The 17,023-nt window shown below is 43.1% G+C and overlaps 1 protein-coding gene across 1 annotated transcript in view; it reads right to left on the bottom strand.

Moving 5' to 3' along the window:
* The window catches only part of ubl3a (ubiquitin-like 3a), a 98,272-nt gene that overhangs the window by 22,903 nt on the left and 58,346 nt on the right, over positions 1-17,023 (bottom strand). Inside the window, exon 2 of the mRNA XM_072476959.1 lies at positions 5,351-5,459. Coding sequence (XP_072333060.1) covers positions 5,351-5,459 — 109 coding nt within the window. The remainder of the gene's footprint in view (positions 1-5,350; positions 5,460-17,023) is intronic.

The raw sequence follows: 17,023 nt of genomic DNA on the forward strand, positions 1-17,023 counted from the left end.
TCCAATCATCCGGTACTACTCCAGTGGAGAGTGAGGACGCAAAGATCATCGCCAACGACGCAACAATCTCCTCCCTTGCTTCCCGTAGTAACCTTGGGTATATCCCGTCAGGCCCAGGGGACTTATCTATCCTGATGCTTTTCAAAATTTCCAGCACATCCTCCTTCTTAATATCAACCTGTTTGAGTCTATTAACCTGGTTCACACTGTTATCATGAGCAACAAGGTTGCTCTCTCTAGTGAATACTGAAGCAAAGTATTCATTTAAGGCCTCCCCATATCCTCAGACTCTAGGCACAAGTTCCCTCCACTAATCAGATCCGCCCTACTCTCACTCTGATCATCCTCTTATTTCTCACAAAAGTGTAGAACGCCTTGGGGTTTTCCCTAATCATTCCCGCCAGGGCTTTTTCATGCCCCCTTCTAGCTCTCCTCAGTCCATTTTTGAGTTCCTTCCTGGCTACCTTGTAAGCCTCGAGAGCCGAGTCAGATCCTTGCTTCCTCAACCTTACGTAAGCTTCCTTCTTCCTCTTGACTAGAAGCTCCACTTCTCTTGTCATCCAAGGCTCATTCACCTTACCATTCCTTCCTCGTCTCAGTGGGACAAAACAATTCAGCACTCGCAGCAAGTGCTCCTTGAACAATCCCCACATTACTGTTGTGCATTTCCCCAAGAACAACTGTTCCCACTTTATGCTCCTCAGCTCCTGTCTAATAGCAATATAATTTCCCTTCCCCCAATTAAATACCTTCCCATACTGTGTGTTCCTTTCGCTCTCCATGACTATGGTAAAGGTCAAGGAGTTGTGGTCACGGTCACCGAAATGCTCGCCCACCGAGATATCTGAAACCTGGCCTGGTACGTTGCCGAGCACCAAGTCCAATATGGCCTCTCCCCTATCTACATATTTGAGTCAGGAATCCTTCTTGTACACACCTGACAAAATCTCCTAATCCAAACCATTTGCACTACGGAGGTTCCAGTCAATATTAGGGAAGTTGAAGTCACCCATGACAACAATTCTGTTACAAAGAACAAAGAAAAGTACAGCACAGGAATAGTCCCTTGGGCCCTCCAAGCCTGTGCCGACCATGCTGCCCTTCTAAACCAAAATCTTCTACACTTCCTGGGTCCGTATCTCTCTATTCCCATCCTATTCATGTACTTGTCAAGATGCCCCTTAAATGTCACTATTGTCCTTGCATCCACCACCTCCTCCGGCAGTGAGTTCCAGGCACCCACTACCCTCTGTGTAAAAACCTTGCCTCGTACATCTCCTCTATTCCTTGCCCCTCGCACAGTAAACCTCTGCCCCCTAGTAATTGACCTTTCTACCCTGGGAAAAAGCCTCTGACTATCCACTCTGTCTATGCCCCTCATAATTTTGTAGACCTCTATCAGGTCGCCCCTTAACCTCCGTCGTTCCAGTGAGAACAAACCGAGTTTATTCAACCGCTCCTCATAGCTAATGCCCTCCATACCAGGCAACATCCTGGTAAATCTCTTCTGCACCCTCTCTAAAGCCTCCACATCCTTCTGGTAGTGTGCCGACCAGAATTGAACACTATACTCCAAGTGTGGCCTAACTAAGGTTCTATACAGCTGCAACATGACTTGCCAATTCCTATACTCAATGCCCCGGCCAATGAAGGCAAGCATGCCGTATGCCTTCTTGACTACCTTCTCCACCTGTGTTGCCCCTTTCAATGACCTGTGGACCTGTATACCTAGATCTCTCGGATTGTCAATACTCTTCTGGGTTCTACCATTCACTGTATGTTCCCTACCTGCATTAGGCCTTCCAAAATGCATTACCTCACATTTGTCCAGATTAAACTCCATCTGCCATCTCTCCGCCCAAGTCTCCAAACGATCTAAATCCTGCTGTATCCTCTGACAGTCCTCATCGCTATCCGCAATTCCACCAACCTTTGTGTCGTCTGCAAACTTACTAAGGAGACCAGTTACATTTTTCTCCAAATCATTTATATATACTACGAACAGCAAAGGTCCCAGCACTGATCCCTGCGGTACACCACTCGTCACAGCCCTTCGATCAGCAAAGCACACTTCCATTGCTACCCTCTGCCTTCTAGGCCTAGCCAGTTCTGAATCCATCTTGCCAGCTCACCCCTGATCCCGTGTGACGTCACCTTTTGTATCAGTCTGCCATGAGGGACCTTGTCAAAGGCCTTACTGAAGTCCATATAGACAACATCCACTGCTCTACCTGCATCAATCATCTTTGTGACCTCTTTGAAAAACTCTATCAAGTTAGTGAGACACGACCTCCCCTTCACAAAACCGTGCTGCCTCTCGCTAATACGTCCATTTGCTTCCAAATGGGAGTAGATCCTGTCTCGAAGAATTCTCTCCAGTAATTTCCTGACCACTGACGTAAGGTTCACTGGCCTGTAGTTCCCTGGATTATCCTTGCTACCCTTCTTAAACAAAGGAACAACATTGGCATTCTCCAGTCCTCCGGGACATCACCTGAAGACAGTGAGGATCCAAAGATTTCTGTCAAGGCCTCAGCAATTTCCTCTCTAGCCTCCTTCAGTATTCTGGGGTAGATCCCATCAGGCCCTGGGGACTTATCTACCTTAATATTTTTCAAGTCGCCCAACAGCTCGTCTTTTTGGATCTCAATGTGACCCAGGCTATCTACACACCCTTTTGCACTTTTCCAAGATCTGCCGCCCAATCTGTTCCTCTATCTCTCTGCTGCTATTTGGGGGTCTGTAGAAAACTCCCAATAAAGTGACTGCTCCTTTCTTGTTTCTAATTTCTACCCATACTGACTCAGTAGACAAACCCTCATCAACTACCTCCTTTTCTGCAGCTGTGGTGCACTCCCTAATTAACAGTACCACTCCCCCTTCTCTTTTACCTCCCTCCCTATTCTTCTGAAAGCATCTAAACCCCGGATCATCTCACAACCATTCCTGCTCCTGTGAAATCCATGTCTCCGTAATGGCCACAACATCGTAGTTCCAAGTGATCCATGCTCTAAGTTCATCTCCCTTATTTCTGACACTCCTTGCATTGAAACAGACACACTTTAACCCATTCCACGGAGTGCAACTTTGCCCTATCAACTGTTTATCCTTCCTCACAGACTTGCTGCATACTATTTCTGCCTGTTCAACAGTTACCCTATCCTCTGATCCATAGCCTTGGTTCCCATCCCCCTGCCCTCCCGAAGAACTCTAGCAGACCTCCCACCCAGGATTTTGGTGCCCCTCCAGTTTGGGTGCAATGCATCCTTACTGTACAGGTCCCCACCTTCCCCAGAAGATATCCCAATGATCCACATATCTGAAGCCTTCCCTCCTGCCCCAGCCCTGTAGCCACGTGTTCAGCTGCACTAGCTCTCTGTTCCATGCCACACTTGCACGTGGCACCGGTAGCAATCCTGAGATCACTACTCTGCTTGTCCTGCTCTTTAGCTTCCAATCTAACTCCTTAAAATCACTTTTTACATCCTCATCCCTTTTCTTAGCTATGTCGTTGGTGCCTATGTGCACCACGACTTCTGGTTGATCACCCTCCCCCTTCAGAATCCTGTGGACTCGATCCGAGACATCCCTGGCCCTGACACCCGGGAGGCAACATACTTCCGCGAGTCTTGCTCGCAACCACAGAATCTCCTATCCATTCCCCTAACCATTGAGTCTCCTATCACTATTGCTTTTCTATTCTCCCCTCTTCCCTTCTGAGCCACAGAGCCAGACTCAGTGCCAGAGACCTGGCTGCTAGGGCCTTCCCCCGGTAGGTCACCCCCCCCAACAGCATCCAAAACGGTATACTTGTTTCGAAGGGGAACGGCCACAAGGGATCCCTGCACTGTCGGCCCATTCGTTTTCCTTCCCCTGACTGTAACCCAGCTACGCTTGTCCTGTACCTGGAGTGTGGCTACCTCCCTGTAACTCTTCTCTATCACCCCCTCTGCCTCCCGGATGATCCGAAGTTCATCCAGCTCCCTAATGCGGTCTCTGAGGAGCTGGAGTTGGGTGCACTTCCCGCAGGTATAGTCAGCGAGGACACCTCACCACCCACATCCTACAGGAGGAGCATGCAACTGCCCTAGCCTCCATCCCCTCTGATCTGAATTCACAAAGAGATTTAAAGGGGGAAAAAAAAGAAAGATTAAACATCCCTTAGGCCCTTATACTGTTGCTGCTCTCCCAAGTGAGCCCTCGAAAATTGATGATTCTGCGAAATGAAAGAATGATAGCTTGCTGCCCCCCCAAAAAAACCAAAAATTAAAAATTAAATAATTCAAATTTAAAAACCCCAATACAAACAACTCTTACCTTACAGCAATGTTCTTCAAAGTCGGGGGCGCGACCCGCGGGTGTCGGGAGGGTCACGGGCGGGTGTCGGGAGGGTCGCAGAGCCTTTGTCCACGCGCTCCCGATTGCGCAAATCCCCGTGCAGCGGCCGGATTTTCATAACGCCGGCTGCAAGCGGCCGCGAACATGTTATAAAAAAAAAAATTCTGCCGCATTGCCCATGCGCAGTGCGGGCGCTATTTTTTTGTTTATAAACGGTTGCAGCTTTTTGTCTTACAAGTTCTGTCGTGGTTTTTATTCATTTATTTTATTAATTAAAATTTTTTTTTTTTTTTTTTTACAAGTTCCGGGGGGGGGGGGGGGGGGTTATTTGCTAAAATTTTACAGAAAAAAAATTCAGAACTTTGGACAGATGGAGACTCCATAGTTCCCGACACCAGAAGGCTTCACCTTCATCCAACAGGTTCCATTGGAGGAGCGTGTATGAGGGCCAAAGGGACCCAAAACTATTTCCTCCATTTTTGTCAGCAGCAAACAAGGTAAGAGAAAACGGTGGGTCGCTCAGGTTGGCTGGCGTGGGTCGCTCAGGTCAGCCGGCATGGGTCACGAAGGTTGGCCGGGTTGGGTCCCGAAGGTTGGCCGGTTGGTAAAAATGGATCCCCGGAAAATAAGTTTGAAGAACACTGTCTTACAGAATGTAGCTGCCCTGTGGACCAACTGGAACTCTGCCCTCTGACTCTGCTCCCAGTCAGCTGCACTCTCTGTAAACTCCCGGCTCCCTTCTCGCTCTTTGAGGAAATGAAATGAATGGAGCACCTTGCTCCCTCCTCACCTAACTCCCTCAGTCATCACTCTCACTGTAGCACTCAAATGCACACAAATTCAGCACTCAGTGCAAAGTCTGCACTGTAAACTGGCTCACCTTTATACTGTTGGAAATTATCCAATTAACTAATTAACAAGCTCCAGCTGCAAGTAGCACCTCTGTTTAAAGCTGATTGAAAACTCGCCTCCTTCTAAACCCATAAATGTTGTAAATCATAAAACTACTCACCCATTGGCCAGTTTTCATACACATGTTTGGCAATGTCTGCTGCTGAATCATTGGGTGAAAACAGAAATTCCTTTGTTTTTCCACTCACCAAAATGAGTCGCAAGTTAATCTGTTTAAAAGGAAATAACAACACTTCAATACAAATTATAGTTGTAATCAATGCTCAAAATTACTGTTACTGAACAATTAGATATTAGGAACACCAGATGGGGCAGCAAGGTGGCACAGTAGTTAGCACTGCAGCCTCACGGCGCAGTTCCGTTCGGTTCCGGCTCTGGGTCACTGTCTGTATGGGGAGTTTGCACATTCTCCCCGTGTTTGCGTGGGTTTCGCCCCCACAACCCAAAGATGTGCAGGGTAGATATATTGGCTACGCTAAATTGACCCTTAATTACATTAATTTTTTTTAAAAAGGATCAGATGATAGGTCCCTGGTCCACACTACCAAAGAAATGCATTGAATATTCCAAATTAACAAAAAACTATAAATCAACATTCGGTAGACAAGATGCTTCTAATATGTGAATGTAAAATACAGTCAGCTTGTTTGGCCATTGTAACACTTTTTAAAAGGAAGGGAAAAAATAACTTACATTTATGTAGTGCCTTTAATGACCTCAAGGCATCCCAAAGTACATTACAGGCAATGAATATTTTCAATTCATAGATACTGTTGTAATGAGAACTTGGCTGCCAGACTGGGCACAGCAAGACCACACAAAAAGCAAGAAGATACTGGCCTGATAAGCAACAACACTAAGAACAGGTTAAGGCACTAAATATTGTCCTGGATGCCAGGAAAGTTCAATCGATTTGTTTTGCGTCCACCTGAGAGATTAATTCAATGCCTCATCTAAAATATGTCAACTTTGTCAATGCAGAACTCTCTCAGTACTGTAGTGAAATATCTGCTTGCATTACATGGAGGTCTTTGGAGTGGGGCTTCGATCTGAAATCTGCTGTCTCAGGAGGTGAAATTGCCATCACTCAGCCAAGCCTGCCAACTGAATAAAGGGACCTGAAGCTAGAACTTCTGGAATCTATCCATGATTGGCAGCGCGACTGTCAATTCACAGAGCTTTAAATTAAAGTTTTGATTTAAACACTTACGTTTAAGTACAATATTTTGTTAACTCCAAAAACTGGTGGAAATATTTAGTAAAGAAGGGAAGATGACAAAAGCGAAATATATTTCAAGGAATCAATCGCAAAACACTTTTGCCTCTTAGAATTTCTTTCTAAATTACATGTGTAGCTTCAGACGCCTCCTTCACTTCCCTATCCAGCCCCCAGTAACAAGAACATAACTCTCATTCACTCACTATGAGGAAATCATAAAAACATCTGCCCGTGCAAGAGAGTCCAATGCCAAGTTTGGTCAACACACATCAGATATCATTTCATTACAAATTCAAAACAATCCACCAGTCACTGATAACCTGAAATTTGCACCATTCAACTTGTAATTACAGTAATTAATGTCCGTAGCAATCCAATTATCTGGCCTTACAGCTCCTCCAGCAAACTACTACGCTATCTCATGTAAGTAACACAATAACGATACAGATGTACATCATCAAACTCTCATATTTAAATAACGTTGGTTATTTCTAGAGAGTAAGAAACATATGGCTGAAACAATCCTTAAAAAAAGTCATCATGAATATTACCATTAGGATCTGTTCCATTTTCTGTATTTTCAGGACAAAAAGTGTTTTTATAAATAACTTCCATTATCAAAAAAGGCCAATTGGCATATTGCAATTGCACAGGTATTTAGAGAGCTAATTACCAAGTCTCATTTCTTATCTTTTATACAGTTTAAATCTTTCAATTATCTATTCACTTCTCTTTTAAAAGTTTTTAATGGATTCTGCTTCCATCACTGTTTCTGACATGGAGTTGTCCTAACAACTTTGTGAAATTTTTTCCCATGATTCTTCTGGTGATCATCTTAAATATGTGCCCCCCACCCCATGACTGATCAATTAAAATATCCTTCCTGACTTACTTAATCAAATCCTCCCAATTTTGAACACCTCTCAATCTTCTGGGTTCCAATCAAGAGTCACACTCTAGTCCCGCTTCATAACTAGAGTTTCTTATCCATGACATCACCTTAGTGAGATTCCTATATTCTCTCCGTAGCAGTCTCCTCCTTAAAGTAAAAAGTGTCCCGACTAAGAATGGTTAAATGCACCCATCCTGAAACCATTAGATGTTCATGAATTGAAAAAGTCATTTCGAAACAAAGAAGGGGACAGTATCAACTACCTCATCCAGGATGCAGCAAATCAACCCAAGCCTACCACCAATTTTGGGTGAGGAACTGCCATTTTGAGGAATCATCCAGTAAGATAGCCATATTTATTCCTTTGTAATATTTAAGTATTGTCTGAAGAAAGACACAGCAGCAGAAAGGGCAATAACAATTATGCCTGAAGAACCGGAAGGTGTAATTAGGTTTCCAAGCCTGTTCCATTTTGGATCCACTAATACAGCAATAGTACTGTATATTAATACTTCTTGATAAAAGACTACAAGCAACCAACTTCGTGACCTGCAGAAAGTTCATCTGAGAATATCCTGAAATGACTTTGGCATATGACTTTGGCTGTTAAACTCACCTAAAGTACCCTTCAGGAGCAAAAGTGACTTACCAGGCCTGCACTGCATATTTTCCAGAAAAGACTATTGTGACCTATGTACTAAACTTTTTGCTTATAACCTGCAAAAATGCACTATTCTCTTCATCCATACTTTCCTCCAGTGCGCTTGTGTGTGATTGTGTTAGTCAGTACCGTAGTGTTCGATTTTATGATGAGTGCTTAAATAAACAAACCTCTTTCATTATTAAACCTAGGAAAAGCTTGCTGCTGGTTATTCAAATTGTCCACACCCTCGGGGGATAAAACACACATCTTCCTCTCAAAAGCGGACTGATTATGGGCTATTGGAATGGAACAGGGATTTCATCGGTTCTCTCTCTCACTCAGTCTATAACAATTGATTTAACATCATTTTTGAACTCAATATTCCTGGAGGCTAGAGGCGAAATCCACTCAGGAGATTACATGCGGCTGCGGACGGGAAAGTCAGCAAGGTTCCTGCCAGCTGACGTAGCAGGTTGCCACGTCAGATCATCCGGTTTTCACCTCATTGCGTATGAACAAGCAGCAAGTCGTACCTCATGGCGCAGCAAGCTGGAATTTGTCTGCCCTGCCGTTAGCTCATTCGGTTGTATTTCCAGGTGCCATATTTAAATAGCACACACACATTCACACTCTGTATCCCAGGACTTGTTGCGCGAACACCAGAATGGCCCCAAGAACAGACAAATGCTGTGCATCCAAGTTCAACAATACGGCATTGCCGGAGGTCCTCTAGGTGGTCAAGAATGGCGTAACATATGGGCGGCATGGAGGCGCAGTGGTTACCACTGCTGTCTCACGGCGCCGAGGTTCCAAGTTCGATCCCGGCACTGGGTCACTGTCCATGTGGAATTTGCACATTCTCCTCGTGCCCGCGTGGGTCTCACCCCCACAACCCAAAGTTGTGCAGGTTAGGTGGATTGGCTACGCGGAATTGCCCCTTAATTGGAAAAAATGAATTGGGTACTCTAAATTTATATTTTAAAAAAGAATGGCGTAAGATTAATCACCCACCTGTAATGGGGGCTGAAGGTTCACCAACCTCATCACTTAGGCTTGGGAGGAGGCCACCAAGCTGGTCAATGCCTGGGCTCCTCAGAAGAGGACCACTATCCAGTGCCAAGAAAGAATGAATGATTTCATCCAGAATGAATGATTTAATCTGCTCCACAGAGTCAATCTTCTCCTCATTCTCAACTCATACTCTCATAAAGCCATCAGGCATTCCAGGGTTATGGTCCACATGATCTCACATACAGGTCTTGTCACATCGTGCACAAGTCAACTTCAGCCCATACAAAAGGTTTAGTCAGCACAGAAGGCATGCGTGCTCATCTTCTGCTTGGCATCAGTCTTGCTCAGCCTGTCCATCTTTCTTTATGCAGGACCAGATCGCCCACAACACGAGGGAAGATTCTGGAGCTCAAGCCACTCACTGCCTTTGAGAAGTAGGTGGCACAGCCGGCTGGCGAGAACAGCAACCATTCCTAAGGAGAGGTCAGAATCTTCCAATAAAAGTGTGAGGCTTCATCCACTAGTCTTTGCCCACCCGCCAAAACTGAGAGTGCTCTTTAATGTAGGTGACCATCCAGCCAATCACTAATCATCTCTTCTCTCTATTACAGCCACCAAGAAAAAGAGACTCACTGCCAGACAACCCATCAGCCCCATCCCATCTCAGATGTCACTGCATTTGTTTGCCTTTTCCACTAGTACGCACTAGGGCAGCACGGTAGCATTGTGGATAGCACAATTGCTTCACAGCTCCAGGGTCCCAGGTTAGATTCCAGCTTGGGTCACTGTCTGTGCGGAGTCTGCACATCCTCCCCGTGTGTGCATGGGTTTCCTCCGGGTGCTCCGGTTTCCTTCCACAGTCCAAAGATGTGCAGGTTAGGTGGATTGGCCATGATAGATTGCCCTTAGTGTCCAAAATTGCCCTTAGTGTTGGGTGGGGTTACTGGGTTATGGGGATAGGGTGGAGGTGTTGACCTTGGGTAGGGTGCTCTTTCCAAGAGCCGGTGCAGACTTGATGGGCCGAATGGCCTCTTTCTGCACTGTAAATTCTATGATAAACAAGGCCACACATCTCGGTGGGACCTAGTTTTAGAGCAGGCCCGGTTATATCATCTGGTCAGCACTGCACAGACTCTGGTCCACAGCAGGTAGAAGCAGTGACAGCCAAGGTCACTGATACACGGAGGATTGCTGAACTCAGCAGAAGATTGGCCACGGACTCCTTTTAAAAATGTGTTGAAAGAATGTGGGCTTCACTGACCAAGCTAGCATTAATTGCTTCTTCCAATTGCCCTAAAGGAGGTGGGTGAGTTGTCTTCTTGAACCACTACAGTCCATGTGACGGAGGTACATCCACAGTGCTGTTCGGAAGAAAGTTTCAGGTTTTGACCCAGTGACAGTGAAGAAACAATGATATATTTCCAAGTCAGGGTGGTGGGCAGCTTGGAGGCGAACTTACAGGTGTTAATATTCCCATGTGTCTACTGCTCGTCCTTCTACATGGTAGTAGTCGCAGGTTTGGAAGGTGCTATCTAAGGAGCCTTGGTGAGCTCCTGCAATGCATTTTGTAGATGGTACCACTGCGTGTCAGTGGTGGATTGGATTTGTTTATTGTCACGTGTACAGAGGTACATTGAAAAGTATTTTTCTGCGAGCAGCTCAACAGATCATTAAGTACATGAAATGAAAATAAAATAAAAGAAATACATAATAGGGCCAACACAAGGTACACAATGTAACTACATAAACACCGGCATCAGGTGAAGCATACAGAGGTGTAGTGTTGATCAGGTCAGTCCATACGAGGGTCATTTAGGAGTCTGGTAACAGCAGGGAAGAAGCGGTTCTTGAGTCTTTTCGTGCGTGTTCTCAGACTTTTGTATCTCCTGCCCGATGGAAGAGTGAGTAAGCCGGGTGGGAGGGGTCTTTGATCATGCTGTCTGCCTTCCCCAGGCAGCGGGAGGTGTAGATGGAGTCAATGGATGGGAGGCGGGTTTGTGTGATGGACTGAGCTGCGTTCATGACTCTGAAGTTTCTTGTGGTCTTGGGCCAAGCAATTGCCATACCAGGCTGTGATGCAGCCAGATAGGATGCTTTCTATGGTGCATCTGTAAAAGCTGGTCAGAGTTAATGTAGACATGCCGAATTTCCTTAGTTTCCTGTGGAAGTATAGGCGCTGTTCTGCTTTCTTGGTGGTAGCGTTGACGTGAGTGGACCAGGACAGATTTTTGGAGATGTGTACCCCTAGGAATTTGAAGCTGCTAACCATCTCCACCTTGGCCCCGTTGATGCTGACAGGGGCGTGTACAGTACTGCTTCCTGAAGTCAATGACCAGCTCTTTAGTTTTACTGGCATTGAGGGAGATTGTTGTCGCTGCACCACTCCACTAGGTTCTCTATCTCCCTCCTGTATTCTGACTCGTCGTTATTCGAGATCCGGCCCAGTATGGTCGTATCGTCAGCAAACTTGATGGAGTTGGAATCAAATTTTGCCACGCAGTCATATGTGTACAGGAAGTATAGTAGGGGGCTAAGTACGCTGCCTTGCGGAGCCCCAGTATGGAGGACTATTGTGGAGGAGGCGTTGTTTATTCTTACTGATTGTGGTCTGTGGGTCAGACAGTCGATGATCCAGTTGCAGAGTGAGGAGTCAAGTCCTAGGTTTTGGAGCTTTGATATGAGCTTGGCTGGGATTATGGTGATGGGAGTGCAAATCAAATGGGCTGCTCTGCCCTGGATGGTGTAAAGCATCTTGAGTGATGTTGGAGCTGCACTCATCGAGGCAAGTGGAGACTATTCCATCACACTCTTGGTTTGTGGTGGCGAGTTACTTGTTGCAGAATTCCTAACCTCTCACCTGTTCTTGTTGCCACAGTATTTATATAGCTAGTCCAATTCAGTTTATGCTCAATGGTAACAACAAAGATGTTGGTAGTGGAGGATTCAGCAATGGTAATGCCATTGAATGTCAAGGGACGATAGTTACACGATTCTGTTGTTGGAGATGGTCATTGCCTGCCACTTGTATGGCGTGAATGCTACTTGCCACTTGTCAGCCCAAGCCTGCACATTATCCAGATCATACTGCATTTGAACATGGACTGCTTCAGTATCTGAGGAAACAGGAATGGTGCTGAACATTGCACAATCATTAGCGAACATCCCCACTTCTGAACTTATGATGGAAGGTCATTGATGAATCAGCCGAAGATGTTTCGAACTAGGATTCTACCTTGAGCAACACCTGTAGCTGAGATGATTGACCTCCAATAACCACAACCACCTTCCTTTGTGCTGCGTAATGGCTCCAACCAGCAAAGACTTTACCATGACTCCACTGATTCCAGTTTTGCTAGAACTCCTTGATGTCACACTCGGTCAAATGTGGCCTTGATGTCAACTCTCATCTCACCTCTGGCGTACAGCTCCCTTGTCCATGTTTGAACCAAGGCTGTAATGATGTCAGGAGTGGCGTTGCTCTGATGGAACCCAAACCAAGTGTCAGTGAGCAGGTTATTGCTAAGCAAGTGTCTCTTTATAGCACTACTGTTGACACCTCATGTAATATATATACAAAATAACCAAAATATACACATACACACACAAGATAAAATATATCTGCCCTTTCTCTTTCCCCTAAAATATATTGTCTCACGCTGCTCTCCGTTTCATCTGATATCCATCTTAGTTCACTAACCAGATGGCCTCCTAATAAATAATTAACTAATTTTATCCCAATTAGATAGAGACACAGACAGGTCAAGAAATAATCCCTATGCAAAGAAATCATTTCCGCTTTCACCCTGGTGCTGTGGCAACTGTCCCAGGCAGCTATTTTCAAATTTGGGTTAAGATATTGTTTCTGCCTCCTTTTTTAAAATTGGTTGAAAGAAAATGTGAGTAAGCAAATTCAAAACTATTCTTATACAAGTATGCTGAACCACTTAGCCACAGCACACCCAAACACGCCACTTTTAAAATAGACACAAGGTTGTCCGAATTGTGTGTGGCTCTTAAAGCATAAAAATCCAGAGATAATACAAATAAAAAAAGTCAGTGCAAGATTTTGTTCAAAAACAATAAGGTCATAGATGGCAAGCTTCTTGTTGACAACTGAACAGATAATCTGGAGGGGGTGGCTGTAATTATTGATCCAGTCTAAATGGTAACTCACAAGTGGAGTGAATGGGACAGAGGGAGTTGATGTTAGTCCTCAGCAGGCACCCGGAGTCAGAGAAAAAAATTGATGAAACAGTTGATGATGCTTGCAAGAAAACTGCAAAAAGCACCTTAATGGATTTTTTGGAGAATGCTAACAGAAGCACAAGGGTAAAATTGGACATGTACAAGATTCAAGATATTGTGGCAGCAGTAGGGTATACAGGCAGAGGAACGCTGATGGTTTAGGTTGAGGATTAGGGGTGTAAAGTATATGTGAGAATAAAAGAATGGGAAGTGGCATGATTCGTTGGAGAAAAGAAGGATGATCTTGCATAAATCCACAATGTCAGTTACAAAATATGTGTTGTGTGTTTTAAAATAAATTCTGACATTAACTGGTCAGAGTATGACACCTAATTGTTACAAGGATTATCTAAATGATGTACAATTTGGATCCGAATTATATAAATAAGAATCTTGTTGATGAGTGAACAGATAATCTGGAGAGGGTGGCTTAATTATTGATCCAGTGCTGGTGCTCAAGTGGTAAGTCACAAATATTCATGTCCTTTCTCAGACTTAAGATTTATAGGATAATTTGCTGCATCTCCTCAAACCTCGGATTACTGTATCCCAAACATGCTGATTCAAAAAGAACCCATGGCAAAGGAAATCTATAACAGACTTTACAAATGCTATACTAATACTAATATCACAGCATTGTAACCCAGGATTGGAAAAGTCAAGGAGATTCCACTGCTTTGCATAATTGTGCCAACACATACAATTCAATTCAGCCTTGGGCTGAAACTTACACATTGCTGAGGCAGGAATGTTGATAGCTTTGCATTGTGAAATGCTACAACATGAATCAGTGTCAAAGGGATTCATTTTTCACAGGACCGTATTTAGAAGTACAGAACGATTTTAAATCTGGAATTGAATCTGCTTTTGGCAGCCATCCAGATTTCCAATTTACTTATATATCTTGTGGAATTTTTATAATCAATGCCTGGAATGTCTAATCCATCCTCTCAAATCATTTCTTTATTTTATTCATATTTAGATCACTAACTCTATTTGACACAAAGCTTTTGCAACTAGTAAAATGCACCAATGGAACCCAACAGTGTCTCCATACCCAGCATGGTAGCACATTGGTTAGCACTGTTGCTTCACAGCGCCAAGGGCCCGGCTTGGGTCACTGTCTGTGCGGAGTCTGCACGTTCTCCCAGTGTCTTCATGGATTTCCTTTGGGTGCTATGGTTTCCTCCCACAAGACCCGAAAGATGTGCTTGTTAGGTGAATTGGACATTCTGAATTCTCCCTCAGTGTACCCGAATAGGCGCAACAGTGTGGCAACTCGGGGATTTTTACAGTAACTTCATTGCAGTGTTAATGTAAGCCTACTTGTGACACTAATGAAGATTATTACCCAGTCCGACCACCCCTCACCCATTCCCCCGGCACACACTGCAATGTTAGCAGTTATTCTACTGCATCATGACAAGTTATTAGCTATTGGTTGAAACTTCCGATGCAAGTATAAATGCAACATTTCTGTCCGCAAGACAACTGTTGGTGGCCATTAAAACACTTGGTTGGTTTTACTCTATATTTAATATTGCTAAATAAAAGGGAAGATTATATGATCGGGTGTGTTTACTGACAAGTTAACACAGCCTGGCAATGGATAAATACCAGCCCATCTCCACCAACCCAGTAAGTGCCTTTACATTACAGTAGATAATGTCATTCCACAGTTCTTAGTCATAATCAAAACTTTTGACAGCTACTATAATTGTCAGAATTTTATTTGAACATTAAAATATGAGGAGGTACATTATAAAGTAACACTTGGTGAAAATGAATAAGCCTGCATGGTCCTTTTAACTCAAAATAATTCGAAAACAAAGTTTAAAGCATGGGTATGCAAACATTTTGATTAAAGGTATTCAGATGATATTTTTCCTGCAACCATTCTAAGTTACCCAGAAATACAATTTACTCTCATTTTTTGATCCAAAAACATACGCCTCTCCATTTCAGGGTATGTAAATGGATTAAAGCATCTCAAAGCACAATTGCACATCCAATAGAAAAAAGGTACATTACCCAACGTTCAATAATCTTCTTACAGGAGATTAGCAATGGGATGAACCATGATCTTGCTTTGTATGAATCAACAAATAGGTTATCCTTAAATTAAATAGAACCTTTTGTTGCGTTTATCGCAACAGTACAAATAAAGAACACAGATGGAATTGGCTATTTGTTTAGTTTTACAGCTTAGATACTATAGATTTATATTCATTTTTGTTTTGGGGCTTGAGTGTTTAATGTATTATTTTAAACTATTTCAATAATCAGATTATTTAAACCATGAAACTACAATTTGGAATTCACTATGCATGTATTATCTTGCAAACATACACTGGCAAAAAAGCATTGGGTCAGATTTTGTTTTTCAATTAACACATTTGAAATTATCTGACTGCATTACCTTTTTAATCAGTTTCATAATATTAAAATAAGACAATCCAACCACTGCAAACTACATTAGAAAATGATGTTTAATTAAAATCCAAAGCATGTTAATTTTTCTTTATCATAAAAGCAGAATACTGCAGATGCTGGAAACCGGAAATAAAAACAGAAAATGCTGGAACCAGAAGGCAGACTGACTATATTTGTGGAGAGAAAAACAGTTAACATTTCAGGTCAATATCCTTTCATCAGGTTATTGACCTGAAATGTTAACTCTGCCTCTCTCGCCACAGACCTTCCTGACCTGTGTACAGGCCGAAACCCTCGGGACCGATTACATTACGGATTCCAGATCTGTTCGGTTTTCGGATACTTCACATAAATTTACATTACAATAGCTTTTGCCTGGGCTAGGTATAATAAATAAAATGGCTAGAAAAATAAAATTATCACTAAATAACAAATACAGGGTTTATTTTTGTCCTGTTCACTATAAAAATCTCAAGGTAAACATTACAGTCATACAATTAGGCTTCCTATGCTAAAGGTCAATGAGGTTCAAAAAAATTACGGTTTTTGGATGTGTTGGGTTTTCAGATTTACGGATTTACAGAAATTTGTTTCTCTTTAAACGTTGGACCAGAAATATCAAGGTTTAGTCATTCAAGTTGTATAAATGTAACAAAAACACGGACAGGATATTGCACCAGTGAAAGTGTTGAACTGTGTTGCAAATATTAACATGATTCAAAGACCACACTAGCCTGCGAGACCTGGGTCCTTACGTCTTCTGTGAAAAGTAATCCAAGAGTGTGAAAATACTAATTGAATAAATTAAAGATATTGCTTTAAAACTGGTCACGTCATCAACTGAAATATCTCTGTACTAACAACTAAAAACTGAAAGAGTCTGTAATGATCGGACTGAAGCAGGTTTTCAAAGAATTTAACGTTAGAAGTATTGATAGTGAAGTAGTAGCAAAGAGCAAGGAGGATTTCCGACAATTAAATACTTACTGAAACAGCAACATAAACCTGATGGTTCACAGAAGGTTTAAAAAAAAAAAAACTTATTTACTTTCTCACTATGGAACAACAAAAGACAATGAAATAAGTGTGTGTGGAAATGCAGTTCAGCAGCCTTGCCATTCCAGATGCCAAAAAGCAAAATTTGGGCAGTTTTGAATTTGGGGTTAAAGCTATATTTGCTTAGTTTCTGACCGGTGTAACTTCTCCCACAAAGTTTGACCTGGTTTGGGAAAGTTATACACTTTGTTCTTGTTTGCTGCATGAATTAGAAAAGATCATATGGTTGCCACAGGCACTGGAAAGATGATTTATCTTAAAAGACAATGGTGTT

The sequence above is a fragment of the Scyliorhinus torazame genome, chromosome 15 (genome assembly GCF_047496885.1).
Source record: "Scyliorhinus torazame isolate Kashiwa2021f chromosome 15, sScyTor2.1, whole genome shotgun sequence".
In the NCBI taxonomy this organism is placed as follows: domain Eukaryota; kingdom Metazoa; phylum Chordata; class Chondrichthyes; order Carcharhiniformes; family Scyliorhinidae; genus Scyliorhinus; species Scyliorhinus torazame.